This window comes from Propithecus coquereli, unplaced genomic scaffold (genome assembly GCF_000956105.1).
Source record: "Propithecus coquereli isolate 6110/MARCELLA unplaced genomic scaffold, Pcoq_1.0 Scaffold216, whole genome shotgun sequence".
Lineage (NCBI taxonomy): Eukaryota > Metazoa > Chordata > Mammalia > Primates > Indriidae > Propithecus > Propithecus coquereli.
The window spans coordinates 2,119,136-2,139,497 of NW_012146745.1; the positions used below are offsets into that span (position 1 = coordinate 2,119,136).

The 20,362-nt window shown below is 45.9% G+C and overlaps 1 protein-coding gene across 1 annotated transcript in view; it reads right to left on the reverse strand.

Moving 5' to 3' along the window:
* Positions 1 to 20,362, reverse strand: part of PAPPA2 (pappalysin 2) — a 288,939-nt gene that overhangs the window by 59,504 nt on the left and 209,073 nt on the right. The window contains exons 14-16 of the mRNA XM_012644643.1: positions 16,632 to 16,803; positions 13,005 to 13,182; positions 11,558 to 11,771 (exon numbers count right to left, since the gene is read on the reverse strand). Coding sequence (XP_012500097.1) covers positions 11,558 to 11,771; positions 13,005 to 13,182; positions 16,632 to 16,803 — 564 coding nt within the window. The remainder of the gene's footprint in view (positions 1 to 11,557; positions 11,772 to 13,004; positions 13,183 to 16,631; positions 16,804 to 20,362) is intronic.

The following is a 20,362-nucleotide window of genomic DNA, read 5'->3' on the forward strand; positions in this document are numbered from 1 at the left end:
AAAAAAAAAAAAAAAATCAAAGCTCTCACATTAGCCTATGAGGCTCTGCATGATCTGGCTCCACTTTCTCCAAGCTCATTCAACACCACGATCCCCTTCTTTAATGCACTTCATCCACCCGGACTTAGAATCCCCAGCACAACCCGAGCTCCTTCCTGCTGTAGGACCAGGGTGCCATTCTCTCTGCTCACAGTGCTTTCTTTTTGCTCTTCTCCTGACTGGCTCCTTCTCTTTCTTCCTTTCTAAGAATAATTTTCACCACCCCAGAGCATTGTTATTTTATCCCTCTTTTTCTTATTTAATCAAAGCATCTTTGTTCCTTTCACAGACTGCTTATTCTGTGATTAATTTTGTTTATTGGTTTTACTCATTTATTGCCAGTCATCCCGCACTGGAATGTGAGCTTGGCGAGGGCAAGACCTCATTTGCTATGATATTCCCAGTGCTCAGCACCATGTCTGGAACATGATAGGTGCCAATAAATATTGGTTCGATGAATGTAGAAGTGTTTATTTTATAGATGAGGCAAGTAAGGTTGCCTGGGGGTACCTAAATGGTTAATGGCAGAGCAAGGATTTGTAATATGATGAGTCTGATGCCAATTCCTACATCATGATGCAAAAGCATTTGTATTCCTAGAAATGGAGCTAGCACATAGAACATCCCTAAATAGGAGAGGTAAGGGAAAGAGGCAATGGCATTATTTCCATTACATGGATTAGGAAACTTAAGCATTAATTGGCTAAGTGTTTTGCCTGACACAGAGTCAATTTTTGGACTGAAATTAAAAAGCCCCTTTACTCAGAGTATAGTCTAGTGAGCCCTTGACTCCTCACAGTGCGATACCCAGAGGGGCAGTATTAGAGTCACCAGAAAGCTCGTTAGATATAAATCTCAGGATCCACTCCAAACCGACTCAATCAGAATCCACAGGTTAAGAAGATCCCCAAGTTTGAGAAGTACTGATGTAGACCCTTTTAAAAGACATGGTCCTCTACCCAACCCCACCTAGAACAGCAGCACTTCCAAACTCCATGCCCGTCTTCCTCTTAACAAACTGTGGACCTGGTTTCTCAAGCCAGTATCCTAAATGGGGAGCAGGCAGCCTCCAAATGTGACTAGTCCACAGCTGATCATAGTTACTCCGCACGCTCTGATCCCAGGTCTCCGACGTCCTGCCCTAGCCCTTTCTACCAGACAAGAAACTGCATCAGCAGGATCACCCAACCAGACATGCTGGCTTTGGCTTTCCATTCTCCTCTGACCCAAGACAACAAAATCCCATACAAAGTTCTTCTCCCATGTAAAAATCGAGTCTCTCTGACAGAATGAGCAACCTGCTAACTGCCGAAAGTGTGTGGACTGTTCTGCTTTTATGTCCCACCCCTCACTTCTATTTCTGGACTTTCTGCTGCTGCATCTTAGGTCTCCAGATTGACAGGTACAATAGCACCTGGTCCCTAGGTCTAAACGTCCAACTTCAAGTCTGGGGCTTCTGCTCTGTCTTCCAGTGATGCTGTCATAATTGTCCAGGCCACCCCGCCCAGACTCTCTCACTTCAAGTTCAGTGGCTCCCACTTCATCTCTTCCCATGAGTTTCTTGACCTTTCTTGCCCAGTCTCCGTACAGCTGACAGGGTTTTTCTACCAAGTATCCTCAGGTTACTTCCCAAACTAAAACCAACCTGAGGTTTCTGCAATGCATGTGATTTAAACCCAAACATATTCAATAGGCAATAGCATTATTCCACGAAACCCTAACATCGGCTTCCGTCAGCGCGTGTTGGAGGAACTGGAGATTACATGGAAATGTAGGGGTAAACCAGACCTGAAATATGAAAACATTTAATAGCAGCCTCTTGCCTTCTCGATCTTTCACCATTCGATTATCTGTCCATTTATACATTCATTCAAAAAATATTCGCTGAGAACCTGGGATATGCTTGTTCATTATATCAGGTCCAGCAGTTATAGAAACAAATAGAAATACTATAATAGGGCCAGAATACTGACCTGTGGGAGCCCAAAGAGGGAGCCACCAACACTGCCTGGAGACAGGAAGGATACTGGGAAAGGAACACCCTGAGGGGGATCATTATGAAGGGAGAGGGAGAAGGGCCTACTGGGCAGAGGAAACAGCGCAGCCAAGAACCCAGGGGTGCGGCAGGTAGCGCATGTTGAAAAGTCTGGGTCAGAAGCGTAAATGGGGAAAAGTGTGCATGTCCCTCTCTCTCTCTCTCCTCCCTCCTTTCCTTCCTCCCTGCCTCACCCAGCGTGGGGAAGAGTCAGAGCAGGGGGAGATCCTGAGGGAAGTCCAGAGGGACAAAATTCTGGCAGAAAAGCACAAGAAACTGTACACGTTCAGTTTCAGAGGGCAGCTTCTCCCATTTGTAAGAAATTCTTTTGCCATTTTCACAAAGTTTTCAGTACGAGAATTCCTGCAGATATTATTCTAGCCCTTCTCCTGGTCCATCCAGCTCACAGACAGGTGCGATGGAAAGTGTCCCAGGTCTATACACGCAGCGGCACCCTCACCTGGGAATTAACCTAACCAACCACTGTTGCCCTTCAAGACAGTAAAGTCCTTTGCATGGTCCCTGGTCCAGAAGCCACAGCCATGATAAGACCTGAGCCCACCAGTGCGTTATCAGCAGCTCTGGAGAGCTGTGGCACATCTAAGGACTTGCGATGCCGACAGGTGGGTCCTGGATCTGCCATCCTCTGACATCACAGCCCTTGACGTGAGCTGCAAGGAAAAGGGCTGATTAGCATTTTCCCTGCCACTACTCCCTGACTGAAGGGCAGAGTCAGAAGCCACAGTGGCTTCGGCAGGCCGGTAGTGGCTGCAGTGAGTGATCCCCACTCAGAAGAAAGTGCGGCAGAGTGGCTGAAAGCAGGTGCTCTGGACGCAGGAGACTCAGGCTAGAACTCCAGCCTTGGCTCTTCATAAACCTCTGACTTTAAATAAATTACTCAGCCTCTCTTGTCGTCAGTTTTCCTGTCTGAAAAATAGGGCGAGTCGCACATTCTTCACAGGGCCATTAGGAGATCATATGGGCTGGTGTATTTCAAGCACGTAGTACAGTGAATGCCAAGTGCTCAGTGAGCTGCGGAAACTCCTAGCCCGCCCTGACGCCTGAAGGACCTGCTCAGCCACGCTCCTCTCCCTCTCTCTGTGATGAGCACGGGATGTTAGCATTCTGCTCAGTCTTCCCACCCTACTTAATTCTTCAGATTTTTGTCCCACCCGAAATCCCTGTGGAGACAGTTTGTCAGTCAGTTCGGCCTGGACTGACCCATTGCCAGAGAGCAAAGGCAAGGTCACCACCAAAATATGCACCCACTGGGCTGAAGACAGGGTTAGCAGGGACCTGAGACACCGGTGGGGCAGGAAGCAGGAAGATAGGAAGGAGCATCAGGGAGTGAAGTTATGGGTTGAGGAAAGTCCTATTGGTTTATATGCAACAATTAGGCTCTTACTCAGCTTTTTAAAAAATTTCTGATTAATAGATAAACAAGCAGCAGTCAATATAAAGCAAAACGTTTTACAACTAGGTGATTCCTAGCTTGGAATTGAAGTTGGCAGTGAAATATATGAATTCGACGAGTGTTGTGTTTGCGGGGTTCAGGGGACCTGCCTGCCAACCACCAGCCTGTGCCAGCCTGTAGCCGTGAGCTGTCTGCACCCACCTGCGTATCTGAGTGACCAAGGCTTGGGGTAGAAATTCAGTCGCTTTGAAGCCCACAGAGGCTGTAATAAATTAGCCTAAAGCTCACACTATCCCACAATGCCAAAAAAATTGAGAATTCCAGGGATAAACTTTGAGTGTATTTAGTATAAACACTAATTATAAAGCCAGACACGGTCTTAATGGAAAGAAAACAAATTTCTATTTCTCACAGGTGCATGAGTGTGCGTAGAGATTACAGCATGTGCCTTTCTTGGCCAATCACAGGCAGGACGTGTGTATATGCCAGATAGGTTCAGCACCTATTCATGTATGTATATGCACGACGTTATGACACAGAGCTTAAAAATTAAGTAGATTATTTTTCTGATTTTTTAAAAATCATAAATCCAAGCTCCTTCAGGAGTTTTAGCTCACCTTAACTATACCTTTGCATTCATTAGCCAAGTCTGTCTGTCCCTTCTTATGGTAGGATAAAATCAGATGAACCTCAGAGGTTCAAGCTATGGTTCAAAATGATCAAGAGCCGAAATATTTGGGTGATGTCTCCAGCACATGCTCTTGTCCTTCTCCTCCAGGCCAGCCTGACCGTATTTGCTCATCTACTTTTAAAGCATGTCCAGCTCTACCTTGCTGACTATTTCATTTCCATCACTTTTTCCCCATATTCCCCTTTTTTCTTTTCATGGTCTACCTGAAGCCACCATAGTACCTGGTAACTCACCGAGCAGACAGCAGGATGATAGGAAACATAAAGAGAGGGTTCTAATGGGGGGAAGGAAGTGCATTTTAAAACATTTAATGAACTTCTGTTTTGATGCGTGTTTCTTTTACAGGCAGGGAAATCACTTTTCCCCCTGGTAACTGACGATCTGTACCTCCCACCTCGAATGCTAATTCCAGTTTCTGGTCTTTATGTTGTTTTTTCTGGAGCGTAGGAAACAACCACAGATGGGTGACAATAGGCACTGATAAAAATATAGCTGAGTATATGTCTCATTAAAGAAGAAAGCTGCCTGTTAAACATACCAAAAGGATGCCCCAGGCAGCAACGGTAATTTTCTCAGGTGGATTAAGCTGCTGGAAGTCATGACAGTGATGAAGATGATCATGATCATGATGATGAGGACAATGAAGATGATGATGATTTACCGCTGCTGCTGAACTAAAGTTTTATATGACCCAGAATGCACTCAGTTCTTTGCATCTAGCATCTCATTTAATCCTCGCATGATCCCATAAGTACTCCCACTATCTCCATTTTATAAACAAGAATAGTGGGGTTCAGTACTGATCAGTAACTTCCTCAAGGTCAAAGAGCTAATAAATAGCACAGTTGGGATTCAAATTTAGATCTCACTAACCCTAGAGCCTCCTGTATAATTAACCACTAAGCCAGGGGATAAATCTTAGACAAAGGAAACCCTTCTTAGCTGTTCAACTAAATTGTATTCTTTAGAAGTTTTAGGGAAGTGCTTAATTTTTAAACTCAATTCTAGAAATCCTAAAAGGTTTCCCAATATTTTTTCTTCACCTAGACCTAGTCCCCTTGAGTATGAATGGAGAACAATATACTAAAACCCATCAAGAAGAAGAGAAACAACCTTGGCTGTCCATTCTGACCAAAAGTTCTCCAAGTATTACCCTAAGATTTCCCTAAGCATGGTCCAGCCTGTGCAGTGTTTGTGTTTATAATATATCACTGCTTCTCGTTTCTGAGGATAATAAATTGTTACATATAGATCACTTCTCTCAATGGTGTTATACCAAAGTGCTGGCTCTTCTCACTAAAAGTAAAATACACACTTTTAGAGCTGGAAATCACTCAAGATTTCCCTTTATTTTACAAATGTGGAAAAGGCGGCCAAGAGAAATGGAGTGATTTCCTCAAGATAAAAGTCTCTGTTAGCCAGAAGCACAGGCTTTGGAGTCAGAAATGTTTTAATCCCCACTTCAGCATTTATTGGCTGAGTGACCGTGGGCAGGTGTCATAGTTGGCCACACCGTTAGTCTCAGTTTCCTCATCTGCAACAGAGAAGAATAATAATATACTAAAATGTATTATAATTATTGTAATATATCAAACTACATATTATTATCTCATAATATATCACACTACTGTTAATAATAAGATGTGTCATTGTTATGAGAAATAAATGGGGTGATGTTTGCAAAAAACTTAGCATACCTACTACGTAGTAATGAATCATCATCACCATCATCATCATCGCCATCACCCTCGTCAGCCGACCAGAACAGAGTCCAGGCTTTACGCTTTTTACTCCCTGCCACACCAAACACTCCTTCTGCGTGTGTAGAAAGGGGTCAGGTGTACACGCCTGGCTCCCGCCCACGCCAGGCTCTTCCCACGATTCAGATCAGACAAGGCTGCCCCGAAGACCTTCACCAGACATCTGTTAAACAACAGCTATAATGTGAGGCCGAGTTATTGCTGTACTGACCTTCTTTTGTGTTTCTAGGACTTAAATAGATCCACGTACTGTGGAAAAGCTGATACCATGGGCAGCCCTCAGAAGGGAGGCTGTTTACAGTTACCCCTGCCTACGACAGCACCTGACAGATGGCGTCTTGATGAATGACTCGCAGAAGGAGAGACTGTCTAAGTAAAGTTAGAAGGTTGGAATCACCTAGAAGTTAAATTAATTCTGGGCCCTAACGGGGTTAACGTAACCTTCACACGTAAAGATAACGTAATGAGAAAAGGCAGCTGTGTAAGTGCAAGATAAGGGGGGATAGAATACGGGTCTTTTTGATAGAATATAAGTCAGACCCGTTCATTTTAGCTTCCTAAGATATCAGGTTAATGAAACAACAAAGGAGTGATTGATGGCGACATGTATGCGGAAGTAAATGGCAGGGGAGAAAAAGAAAAGAGCTTAAAGGAGTTTGTGTGCGTCACACGGTGGGAGAGGAGAGAACTCCAGACACTACATAAACCTCACAGGCTCTTTGGAGTTTTAATTCTGTCTGTATTTTCTCTATTACCTTCGAAAAAAAATAAGCCTCAAAGAGACATAAAAATCTGCCATGCGAAAGTGCCGCTACACTAATGTTGAAAAGAGACAAACTTTACTCTGGATATGTTAGGCAAGTCAAAATCTCATGACTGACATTATTCTAACAGGAGCAAAGGTTCCCCAGACCAGTGCTTCCCGGCCTTAGCTGCGCACTGTGGTGACCTGGGGAGCTTTGCAAAATACTGATGCCCGGTCCTGCCCCCAGAGACTCTGATGTAATCGGTTTGAGGTGCGAACTGGACATTGGGGTTTTTAAAATCTCCCTGAGTGATTCTCACGTGCAGCCAAGTGTGAGAGCGTTGTTCTAGTGACCTGGTGAGAGCTCTGATCTTTTTTCTGGTGCTACTAACTTGTATAGAATTGTACTAATCAAGCATAAATATATGTTGAATAAATAAAGTTAAAACCATCATTACAAAATGATCCTCCTACGTCTCTGAGAAAATTGCTAGAAGAAAAACATGCATATATTTTAAACATTTTCTTCTACTCTAAAGCACTTGAAATAGAGATCTCTACCACCTCTTAAGAAAAATCTTCTCTTTCTTTCACCATTTTTAACATCAATTTTAACATCAAAGTCCTATTATGAATTTTCTTATGAATGCAATGTCTTCATCCATTCAGGAAGTATTTATTGAGTACCTACCAGTACATATACTAGCCACTGTGTACCTGTTGCTGAACAGAAATATTCACGGTCTATTGGAGAATACAGGTGAGTAATCAGACCATTTGGAATCAGTGGGGGAAGTGATATCATCAGGGAAGTTCTGTGTGCAGGGGGAGCCCAGGGGAGGAGCCCTTGCCACAGTCTGTGATTAGAAGCTGAGGCCACTGGATAAATGAGCTTCATCCCTGACAAGTTCGAAAAGGGATCCCAGAATAACATCAACATTGAAGAAATGGTCAGAGGAAAAAAATCTAGGGAAGGAAACTGGGACGACACAGAGAGGAAGACGGAACATGAAGGAGGGAGATGGAACACAATCAAGGAAGAAGAGTTTCAGGAGGGAGGGTGTGGCCCATGGTATTGGTATTATCATCCCCACTTTACAGATGAGAAAACTGAGGCTAAGAATTTTGAGGTTTGACTGCCAAGGTCTTATTCACATGTCTGTCTGTATTTGTAATTCAGAGACTGGCTCCGGGTACGCAGGTGAAGAACATGCCATCCCTGCCATCCCTGGGTGGAAGGGGACAGAGCTGGAGCAGAGGTCTCAGAGGAAGTCAGGTCCAGCACTTATCTTTCTTTTCTCTTGAAACAGCAGACTTGAGAAGAAGCAGGAAGGGAATGTATTTAGCTATTAATACTTTGGTAATTGTTTTCTTCTTTTAAAAATAAATGAAAAGTAATATCCAGCATAGCATATATGTATTGAACTTCATAATTTAGAAAATGCTTTCACTACATTATGCAACTTTCAGCCTCCAAATGACACTGTTGGATAGAAATAAGCACTACCCCCCCTTATGACAGATGCGAAACCTGATACACATGGATATTGAGTGTATTCCTCAGGGTCATGCAAACAAGTTGCAAATATGACCATTAAGTGCCTTTTCTTTACTACACTATACAATGGCATAAAACTAACATGTGCCCACTGTCTCTGGATTGATTTCCCTGCTTGCTTTTCTCAGTTTCTTCTCTTCGTACCAACTTGTCCTAGAAAGAATTTTAGGGCCCCATTCGTACGACACTGGGCTTTTTCCACGTGCAGGGAACAAGGCTGACATAGTTCGCTGAGTAAACACAAGAAGCAAGTGACAGTGATTTACGTCCAACTTGCAAACTTCTGATTACCAATCCGCTGCCTGCTATATAAACAGGTGTAAACTAAGATTTAATCAGTTTACACAGCGCAGTAAATAATTTAATCTCTCCTCAGCACGGTGCTTGCGAATGTAAATGTTTAAGCCAAAACTGATGCCCGCATTGTGATGCAAGCGTCCAGTTTCTCAGCCAGGAAAGCTTTGTCTGCAAACGGCCCCCAAGTGCCCCTGCCCAGGGGAAGTGGGCCGGGGGTAAGGCAGAGATCCCAGAGTTCTGGGTGGAGACCTCATTTTTCTCAAGGGAAAGCTCAGTCATGGGCCCAGAGAGCTGGCGATGATCTCGTTCCCCTTAATTTCTCCTGGCCCTGAGACATTTCTGCCCCCTTCAATTTTTCCTCGTGGCTCTGTTCTGTAGATATCTGAGGTGGTTGCTGGTATATGAGGAGGAAGGTAAGAAGAGAGAGCAAAAAAGCAAGAAAACAGCAGCCTTCAGGCTATTTATGTGAACATTCTCACTTGAAGACTCCCTGGGCCCTCACTGCCTGTCACTGCATCCTATGCAAATGGGATCCAGATCCTGTGAAAATCACACACAAATGTGCTCGCAGCTGTCAAAACCTGTGTATCGCACCTGCTAGCGTCCACTGAACCAGAGAATGTTGCCTCCCATGAATTTTTCATTGACATTTTTCGTGTTCTGAGAAGGCAGGGCAGGGAATGGGCTTGCTCTTCCTCTCCCATGTATGAGCCTGGGCCTTGTCGGGAATGGCAGGCCCAGGGCAGGGCTATGGCTCTATTGCCCCATGTTGACTTGGCTGGGGATAGACTAGAGGAAGGGTGATAGCCAGATAGGAAGTTTCCTTACTGTTTTTTTCTGTTCCTTTAGAGAACTCCAGCTTATAAGCAAAGGTTGTATTTCCTGGCATCATTGGTAATGCCCTGGCTGGGATTTTATTAGTTCAAAAAAAAAATATTAAAGAAGACCTGATCAAATTAAAAGGCTTCTGCACAGCCAAGGAAAAAATCATTAGAGCGAACAGACAACCTACAGAATGGGAGAAAATAATTGCATGCTGTACATCTGATGAAGAGCTGATAACTAGAAACTATAAAGAACTCAAGCAAATCAGCAAGAAAAAAATCAAATGACCCCATTAAAAAGTGGGCAAAAGACATGAACAGAAACTTTTCAAAAGAAGGTAGACTAATGGCCAACAAACAATAAAAAATGCTCAACATCTCTAATCATCAGGGAAATGCAAATCAAAACCACAATGAGATATCACTTAACTCCAGTGAGAATGGCTTTTATCAAAAAGCCCCCAAAAAATAAATATTGGCGTGGATGCAGAGAGATAGGAACACTCATACACTGCTGGTGGGACTGCAAACTAGTGCAACCTCTGTGGAAAGTAATATGGAGACACCTAAAGAGCTACAAGTAGAACTACCATTTGATCCAGCAATCCCATTACTGGGCATCTACCCAAAGGAACAAAAGACATTCTGTAATAAAGACACCTGCACTCAAATGTTTACAGCAGCACAATTTATAATTGCAAAGATGTGGAAATAACCCAGGTGCCCATCAATACATGAGTGAATTAATAAAATGTGGTATAAGTACACCATGGAGTTCTACTCAGCCATAAAAAAACAATGGTGAACTAATGCCTCTTATATTAACCTGGGTGGAACTAGAGACCATTCTTCTAGGTGAAGTATCCCAAGAATTGAAAAACAAACACCACTGTATTCACCATTAAATTGAAACTAATCGATCAACTCTTATGTGCACATATGGAAATAACATTCATCAGAAATCAAACAGGTGGGAGGGGGGCCGAGGGGATGGGTAAATTCACACCTAACGGGTACAATGCACACTATCTGGTGGATGGGCAACACTTATAATATTGACTCAAACTGCACAAAAGCAATCCATGTAACCAAAATGTTTATACCCCCATAATATTCTGAAAGAAAATTAAAAACAAAAAAGAATACCTACAGTCAGGCTTTGAACTAAGCCCTGTGTAAGAAATGGATATGATTACTCCTGTACCTACATAATTTATGGTAGGGATAGAATAGCTACTATTTACTCAATGAAAGGAGTTTCTTTTTCTGGAAGCTTTTTGTTTGTTTGTTCAAAAAGCATCTTTTTCTGAAACCATTTATTCAGTAATTGGCGCAAGCCGGGCACTGAGCTGGAAAGACATTACCTCATTTAATCCTCAGCTCAGCCCTCTGCTGTGGGCATCATCCTCAATGCAAGGAAGGAGACCCAGACCCAAAGAGTTAAGTAACTTGCCTGAGGTTACTCAGCTGATAAATAGAGCAAGGAGATTTGAACACAGGCTGACTCTCTGAAAGCCCCTCCTCTTAAATTATGCCATAAAGTTTCTGTTCTTTCTAATCCCACATACCTTCGGAAGAAAGGTGCTCCTGGCTATGGGTTTAGGAGTATGCATACATAAAGGTCAGGAAGGAGAAAGCAGAAAGACTACAATAACAATAATAATAACCAAAATGTTACATTTTATGTTTTAAAACGAATTTACTGAATTTTATGTTTTAGTCATATTAATCCATTTAGTCCCTACATCAGCCCTGTAAGGTAGATATTAGTATTATCATCCCCGTTTTACAGGTGAGAAAACTGAGGCCAAGAAAGAAACCTTCCCAATGTCACACAGCTAATAAGTGCCTGAACTGGGGACCAGGCCAGGCAGTTTCTCCCAGGCCTGCGACTGTGAGCTGTACCGCTGAGGAGGTGCTGGCATAGAGCTGGATTCGGGTGACACGCGGGACACTTAAAGACTCCTAATACTTTCAAGGAAAGTGATAATTAGAGCAGAAATTCTTTTAAAAAGCACCCAGGTGAGACTGTGGAATCTCCTATGGGAGAGAACATGTTACACAAAGCACAGCAGGTCACCTGCCTGTTATGGCTGGAGCACGTGTCTGGGCAGGTGAAGAGAGTCACACAGACAGACAACACAACAGGCAGTGAGTAGGCAGGACTGCGAGGGCTGGGAACAATCCGACTTACTTCCTGACTTTACTCTCTGCGCTTTCCACCACGTAGTAGCCCGGTTTGCATTCGTATCTGCAGACGGTGCCCACGTCGTGGTTGCCCCGCAGGCAGTGAGGCAGGAGCAAGTTGGCGTTTGGAATGACGGGGGGAACATCACACTCCAACTTGCAGTAGACTTCGGGGAGAGACCACAGCCCGTCCTCCAGGCAGGTCAGCCACGGGCTCAGTCCTGACTCCAGGAGAGAGAAGCACAGGATGCTCAGAACACAGTCCGGAAAGACAATACCAGCAGAAAGAACGGAAACCTGTCAATCTCTTGGGATTCTCCGAAAGTCATGTTAGTCTTTCTTGAGTGGCGTCTCAAAAATCTCACATCAAATGCTCGTCCTATGTCTTTTTTTCCCTACAGAGCATCCAGTATGGTCTCTTGTGCAGAACAGAGGCCAGATAAATCTTCCTTGACCTGAACGAAAGAAGGGCTACCAACCAAATCATTACTTCCCTTCTTGCCTACAAATAACAAAAATATAGCAGTGACAGTATCATGGAAAGCATTAAAATAATAACAGATGACACTTTTATAGTGCTCATGACATGCCAGGCACTGTTCTAAGCATTTTACATGTATTAACTCGTGTGAACATTGAACCTCACGCAGCCCTGTGAAGGAGGTCCTATTAGTATCCTATTTTGTACAGATGAAAAAATTGGGGTTCAGTAACATGCCTGAGCTAGTGAGGGGCAGAGCCGGGGTTTGAACCCAGGCAGTTTGGATGGAGAGTTCTGTACTTAAGTGTCGCATGTACGCGTCAGTACACGTCACGGTTTCTCCAAGTGCAATCCGGGGACTATTCACCACAGCATCACTAGCCCACCCCAGACCTCCCAAAGCAGAACCTCTCAGGGTCAGGCTCCAGAATCTGAATTTACAACAAGCCTCCTGAGAAACTGTCAGGCACGCCAAAGGCTGAGCAGTCTGGTGAGGCAAAGACAAAGCTGCGGGGCTCAGTTAGAGCAGGTCCCACCCCATCTTCAGCCGTAACCAGCTCTACAGCCAGGCACAAATTACGTCACTGTGTTCTCATCTATCCGTAGAGCTAAACACACATAACTCAGGAGGGTTGTAAATGTTAAATTTTAAAATGTGCATGATATCTTGACTATTCATATTATCAGGACAACCGTTCTAATTGCCTTAACTTTGGGGTGCACACAATCAGATAACAACAGAGGGAAGTCTACGATTCCTTCATGACTGAGACCCTGAGTCAGCGCATCCTTCCAGGAAGTTGGAGACACGGAATGGCGCCGCCCTTTGGGACTTCGCTGGTGTTATTAGAAGATGGTGACACAGTGGAGCAAATGGGAAGGGTGTTGCAGGGAAGAACAGAGCCCCAAAGTACCCCAAAGAGTAAGGGACTGGAGAGAACTTGCGTGCAACTCCTAGCTGACCGGACAATACCTTGCAGCTTGGCTGGCGGGACACAGGAGACGGAGCAGCGTTTCAGAAAGCCAGTTCCCTCCGAGCAGGAGAAGGTGGCATAGTTCACCAAAGACGGATCAGGAACGCCACAGTCCAGGGGCATGCAGCTCACATCCCGGTCCCAGTGCCCAGAAGAACACGTGAGCAGAATTTCCTTCTAGAAACAGAGAATTTGCCTCTGTCAAGGTCACATAATAAGGCTTATCAGAACCATTTCCAGGCTTTGGAAGAGTCCTGGTAATTATTCGTCCAAACATTCGAAACGGGTACAATTACTTTGCCTTTGTCCCTCTTCGTGCCTCGTTGTTTTAATACGCAGTCTCGCAATACGCAGGCACGATGCTGATGACAGGAGCCTGTCAGTGGAAGGGAGTCATCAACGGGCGAGACTCCTCCAGGCCAGTTCTGCTGGCTGCCCTCCACTCACGCTTCCCCGTCTGTTCTCTGCCCTCCGCCCCCTGCTCTGTGGGCTCCTCGCCGCTCATGCCTGCTTGGGTTCAGCCCCTGGGTTGCAGCGGCAGACCCGAGAGGGACAGAGGAGAGGGAGGCCTGGATGCTAATTCTCCTTACTCCCTCCTGGGGGCGCTGTGGGTGGGCTGCGTCCTTTGGGAGCCCTCTCCATCCAGCTTCCGCTCCTTCTGCCTGCGGTGCTGCTGCTGCCTCAGTCAGCCTTGCAGGCCTGGCGAAGATTGCCGAGCCTCTTCACCCTGGGGTACCGCCCCATCCCTTGTGATTTCCCTGTATCCTGCCCACACCTGTACCAGTAGACCCTTTATTAAATTCCCTCCAATTACCTACTTTTGAGCATGTCATCTGTTTCCTGCTGGCATCCTCATTAATGAGCCAACTGACAACGCTAGTGAAGATAACTAGCCCCACCGAGAATGGTGCATGGCGACAGCAGCTGAGAGTTAACGCACACGGTGCACCTTCCAAACTGTGTGGCTGCATAGGAGAGATTCCAGGTGCTTCCTGGGGCCCGTCATTTCAGCAGGGCAGCCCTGGAGCACATGCCACTAATCACACGAAGAGATACTTACTGAGCAGCTGTACTAAACGAGATGCCCTCAAGGAGCTAAAAATGTACCGGGGGAGCAAACTGCCTGTTGAAACAGTGGCTCAGAAAACGCCTGAGGGAGGAAGAATGGAAAGGAGAAAAGGAGAGAGGAAGGCAGGAAAGAAAGTAAAGAAGGAAAATGCTAGAGGTGTATTTTTATCTCTTATATCCTATCCTATCCCCTTCTATAATGATTGGAGAGAATGCAAACAATAAAATAAAAGCAGTAGAAGACTGGGATCAGGAAGAAAGGCAATATAAATATGCAAAAATAAAGCCATATTATACGCTACCTGCTGCTGTGTGGTGGTACAACAGCACCCTGGGAGCTGGAGGAGGGACTGCCCTGCTAGCAGACAGCGAGAGCATTTAGGGAGGTTTCAGAGTAGGTGACACAGGAACTGGCCTTTGAAAGATGACCGGGACTTCCCAGCAGCACAGGGGCAGGTGGGAGCAGAAGGTTTCTAGGGTGGGGGGAACCGAAGGAGCAGGACATAGAGACCTGGGGGCTGATGGCTCGTTTGCGAAAAGTGCGGCCATCCTTCTAGCCACTGGGTTCCCCAAGGTCAAAGGCAGAGAGGGGCACATCTCTGGCTGAGCCAGCTATCCTGCCAGGAGCCCATGGAGGCACCAAAGCCACAGGTACAATGGCTGCTGAAGGCACCTGTGTCCCCTGAAACTGAGTCCTGGCTCGCTGCTCCTGCCTGCATCCCAGTGTTTCCCTGTGGCCTGCCAGAAGGATCCAGTTCAAAGCCAGACACGTTTTTCTGTTTAGTTTCAGTTCTCATGTCAACAAAAAGCAAACATCCCCACCGTCTTGTGATCACGAGCCGGGATTGTATAATTTCCTGCATGGGGCCAGCCTCGGGTGATGGGAGCGTGTGGTCAGCTGAGGAGCTCTGTTGCCGACTCCACCATATGGCTGGCAAAGGGTGAGCTCCCCCTTTCCTCCTCCCCACCGAGATGCTGCCCCTCACACTCTTACCGCCTGGAAGTCTCCTTCAAACCACAACAAACCACTATCATTGAAAGACTATCTCTTGAACTCTTCATATATTGCCTGGTTTTTCTCCTGGCTTTGTTAGGTATTGTCTGTTTTGTCTTGAATTTGCTCCTGATTTTAATGCAGTATAAACGTTGTCTTTTCTTCTCTCTCCTTCTTCACCTATCACATCAGCGTATTCGGTCTCTGCATTTTTTTTTTTCATTCTTTCTATCTCTTTTCTGGGGTGGGCATATCTTTTTCTGAGTTGAGATAGATAAAGAACAAATGATAACAGCTCTGCCTTCCTAATGAAAGAATCATAGATCAAGAAGTTGGTACCTCAAAGTATATTAAAGTTGTTTCTCTCTAGGCAGAACCTAGTCCATCGGAAACCAAACATTGTGTCTTTAAATTCTGACCATGTATAAGAAAGTGAAATTCTCCCACAGGTTTACAACATGTTAAGCAATCGATTGGCACAAAATGAAAAAAATTCCAGTCTTCCCAACCATTGATATCTGGTAAACAAATGTGTGTCCACCCTTTCCTCATCTTTCTGGTCCTCTTGTCAAGTACTCTTATCCTTTGCCTGGTGTATCCTTTCTCTATGTCATAATATGGTCGTGTTTCCTAACTGCTGATTTCATGCTTAAAATTCCTCTATGCAGTATTCTAAACTCTCTAAAGGAAAGATGGAAAACAAAATTCTTAGTTGAGAATACATTATCCTGCTCATAACAATGGCAGCTTAATAGAGTGCTATGTGCCTATCATATCGCTAGAGTTGTTAAAACTATTTCCAATCAGACAGCATAGTAACTCAATGATATAAGGACTTCTAATTATTTACAAATGTGAAAAACAGCTTAAAGAGGTTAGTTTTGCTTGTCTTTACCCAACTTATACACCTAATACATAAGGAAGCCGAAATTTCATTCAGATCTGTCTCCCAAGCCATGTTCTTCTTAACCAATATATTTTACTACTCTAAATTACCTTGAAATTCTAAAAATGATGCTATAGAAATTTGGAATGGAGCCTGCAGAAACCTGGAAACTTTCACCAAAGCTAGAATCGTGATAGAATTTCTGCCTCAGTAACAGATTTAGCACTTTGGGGGAGCAAATTTGGTTCTATTTCTCCAGCCTTCTTGTAAGGAGGTTTGGGGAAGGGGACGGACGACAAACCTCAGGTAAGTTGATTGCAACTTATCTTGCCTGTAAACTATGGACAAGTCTAGACTGTGGCATGCTCATCTTGAAGGCAAAAGTAGGGAATATAATTTCTGACAGGAAGACAAAAACAAGGGAGAAGAACAGAGTAAGCATTGCCACTTACTGCCCACCTGGAGAGAAACACATTATTTAATCAGCATCGCACACGCTTTTATATACCTTGCATTTCTATTAAGCCATGCTTCTCTGCTTGTCAGAGCCCTCGTGTTTTCCTTTCAAACGATTTTAAAACATCTGCCCTTTCCTTACTGGGCCAGGCAGAAGAGGACAGACAGCTTCCCTCCCCAGAAGCTCGGTCATAGGGGCACGACCAGGTGCTTTCAACTCACCTGCACGGGCCTGAGGAACTGCCCGCTGCTGGTCTGAAGGGCACATCCCCTTTGACAGGTGATAGCACACTTCATGTGACCTGGGCCACTAGAGGTACAGTTCGCCACATCAGCGTGATCAAGCAGCAATGGCGCACAGCTGCCCCGCTCCCCACATGGCCGGTGGACACAGCTGGGATGACAGAAACAGAAGCATCTTAGGACCAGCTCGGAACCAATAGGCAGCAGTGACTTGGCAGCTCCCTCTGGGAGGTGCCCCTAAACCACAGAGAACGATTTTTCTCCAAAGCCTGCATTTAACTCATCGCCTTTTTCTATACACCTGGAACCAGGTGGCACAATAAACATAAACAATAATAGTAACGAGTAACAGCTAACTGGCTTCCAATGGCTCTTTCTTCCGGGAGGATCAAATGACGATGGGACCAGGTGGAGAGTGGATCTCAAGAGTTCTGGATGATCTCAGAAATGAGCAGATCAGGGGATGATACTCGAAATGTTTAACAATCAGTACTGCTGGGTCCCAAACAGTCAGAACGCATCCAGGACAAGGCTCAGGAGTGGATCCTGGAGGCCCCTGCTTGCGTCAGGCACCAGCCTTTTGAATGCTTGACCACGGGGAGGTCCCAGCGGTCCACGTCTGAAGGGCCCGGGTATCTGAGATGGCAGAAAGGCAATGTCCATTTACTGATTGATATGGGACTATTTTGACAACTGGTACAGCCATACCAGTACACACCACTGAGCATCAGCACAGGCTAATCAGAAATTGAACTGACATTGTGCCAGCTGCTTCCAGAGACATCCTCTCAGCAGCGAACTGCTGCCTGGGTTGCTAGGGCCAAGAAATCAGGAATAGGAAAGACACAGAAACTCCCCAGGGGTGAGAGAGACAGCCTGGACCATAGCAGCAGCGAAGGTGCAATGGAGCGAAAAGGGTGTTACCGTCTTGCTGTGGCAGAGCCATGGGGGTTAAAAATTACCGGCTCCATCATTTACTCCCTGTGTGATTTGTAGTGAGTGATTCATTCCCCAGCGTTTCAGCTCCCGCCCCTGGAAGATGGGGATGGTAACGGTACCTGGTACCCATCCCACGGGGCTGCTATTGCTCCCAGCTGAGTTCCCTCCACCGCTTCGCTGCCAATGGCCCAGGTCCAGCCCTCACGGTCTGTTTGCTGTTGGCCACCCTGCTGGTGGTTCTCCCACTTTTGTACCTTTCCTCAGTTTGAGAGATTTTAAAAGGCCTCTGCTGTGGTTTGGATATGGTTTGTCCACACCAAAACTCACGCTGAAATCTGATTCCCGATGTGGTGGTGATGGGGGTGGGGCCGGGTGGGGGGAGGGTGGGTCATGGGAGCAGATGGACCCCTCGTGGGTGCCGTTCTCATGGTAAAGAGTGACCGAATCCCTTCCCACTGAAATGGATTCATTCCCATGAGAGTGGGTTGTTATAAGCAATGATGCCCCTTGGGCTTTGCTGCTTTGCATGTGCCCGTGTCCTTTTTGACCTTCTGCTACAGCAGGACACAGCAGGAAAGCCTTCACCAGAAGCCGAGCAGATGCTCACTCCGTGCATCTTGTGCTTCCCAGCCTGCAGAACCAGAAGCTAACCGGACCTCTTTTCTTTATAAATCACCCAGCCTCGGGTATTACATAGCAACCCAAAACAACTAAGACAGAATATTGGTACTGAGGAATGGGGTGTTGCTATAAAGATACCCAAAAATGTGGAAGTGGCTTTGGAACTGGATAATGGGCAAAGGTTAGAGGAGTTTGGAGGAACAGGCTAGAAAAAGACTATATTGCTGTGAACAGATCCTCAAGGGTGATTCTGGTGAGGGATTCAAAAGAAGAGAAAAAGATAGGGAAAATCTGGAGCTTCTCGGAGATTGGTTAAGCGGTCCTCGCCAAAATATTGATAGATACATGGACAGCAAAGGCCATTCTGATAAAGTCTCAGATGGAAACCAGGAACGAGGTATTGGATTCTGGAGCAAAGTCACCCTTGTTACACCCTAGCAAAGAACTCTGTTGCCGTAGGGCTTCATGGAAGGCCAAACTTAATAGTAACAGAATAGCATATCTGACAGAAGACATTTCTAAGCAGCAAAGCACTCAGATTTCTGCGTGATTACTTCTAACTGTTTCCAGTGAGTTGGCATAGAACAGCAAAGCAGATTGGAAAAGTTTTGAAAATCCACAGCCTGTCCATATGGTAGAGAATGAAAGAGCATTTTCAGGAGAACTCGAGGTTGTGGCTGAGTGACCTGCTGCTGAACAGAGTAGTACTGACGGAACGGAGCCAGGTGCCATCCCTCACGACAATGGGAAAGCCTCCGAAGGCAATTCAGAAATCTTTGAGGTTGCCCTTCCCATCACAGGCCTGGAGGCCTAGGAGGACAGAATGATTTCAGGCGCCTGGCCCAGGGCACCGCTGCCCTGTGGTGCCTCGGAAGGCTGCTCCCCACCTGCTGCTCCAGCAGCCGTGACTTGAGCGGCTGCAGGTGTGGCTCGTGCTGCGGCTCCAGAGAGCACAAGCGGTACGCCTTGGACGTGTCCATGTTCACATGGTGCTGTGTCTGCAGGTGCACAGGATGCAAGAGCCCTGCAGGCCCAGCACCTTCCACCTAGACTTCAGAGGATGCATCGGAAACCTGGGAGCCCAGGCAGAAACCTGCTGCACGGGCAGGACCACCACAGAGAGTCCCTACCAGGGCGATGCCTCGTGGAGCCGCAGCGGCAGGGGCTGCTGCCAGGACACCAGAGCTGCACAACCTCAGCCTGGAAAAAAGCTGCAAGCAGTCAACACCAACCCGTGACAGCAGCCACAGGGCTGTGCCTAGAAAAGCCATGAGGTGAGGTTTCTCTTTGGGGAGAAGGCAACCCCCCTACTGTGGTCAGGAGGTGGCACATAGAGTGAAGAATTTCAGAGCTCTAAGATTTAATGTCTACACTTCCGGGTTTCAGACTTGCTCGGGGCCTGTCATTCCTTTCTCCTGGCCAATTTTTCCCTTTTGGAATGGAAATGCTTACCCAGTGTTTGTTGTACTATTTTATCTTGGAAGTAAATAACTTGTTTTTTATCTTACAGAGTCGTAGATGGAAGTAGCTTGCTTTGAGTCTCAGATGAGACTTCGGACTTTGGACTTTTCGGTTGGTGCTGGAACAAGACTTTTAGGTCTCCTGGGACGGGGTGACTGCATTTTGTATAAGAGAAGGACAGAAGTTTTCGGGGCCGGTTTGAGATGCTGTGGTTTGGATATGGGCTGTCCCCATCAGAACTCATGTTGAAATTTGATCCCCAGTAGGGTGGAGTTGGGGGCTGGGGCCTGGTGGGAGGTGTTGGGGTCCTGAAGTGGGTCCCTCACGAGTGGGTTGGTGCTGTTCTTGCAGCAGACAGTGAGTTCTCACTCTCAGGAGACTGGATTAGTCCTGGCTGAAATGGACCAGTTCCTGCAAGAGTGGGTTGGTGTAAAGCCAGATCTGCCTTGGGTTTTGCCGCTTTGCACGTGCCAACTAGAAGCTGAGCAGATGCCCATGCCATGCTTCTTGTACTTCTCAGCCTGCACAACCAGGAGCTAACTAAACCCCCTTTCTATATGAATTACTCAGTCTCAGGTATTCATTTATAGCAACACGGAATGAACTAAGACACCTTCCTTCTCCAAGACGCCCCTTCAGATATTTTCCTCCTTTGAATCTCCTAGTGAAATTTAAAAAACAACTCCATT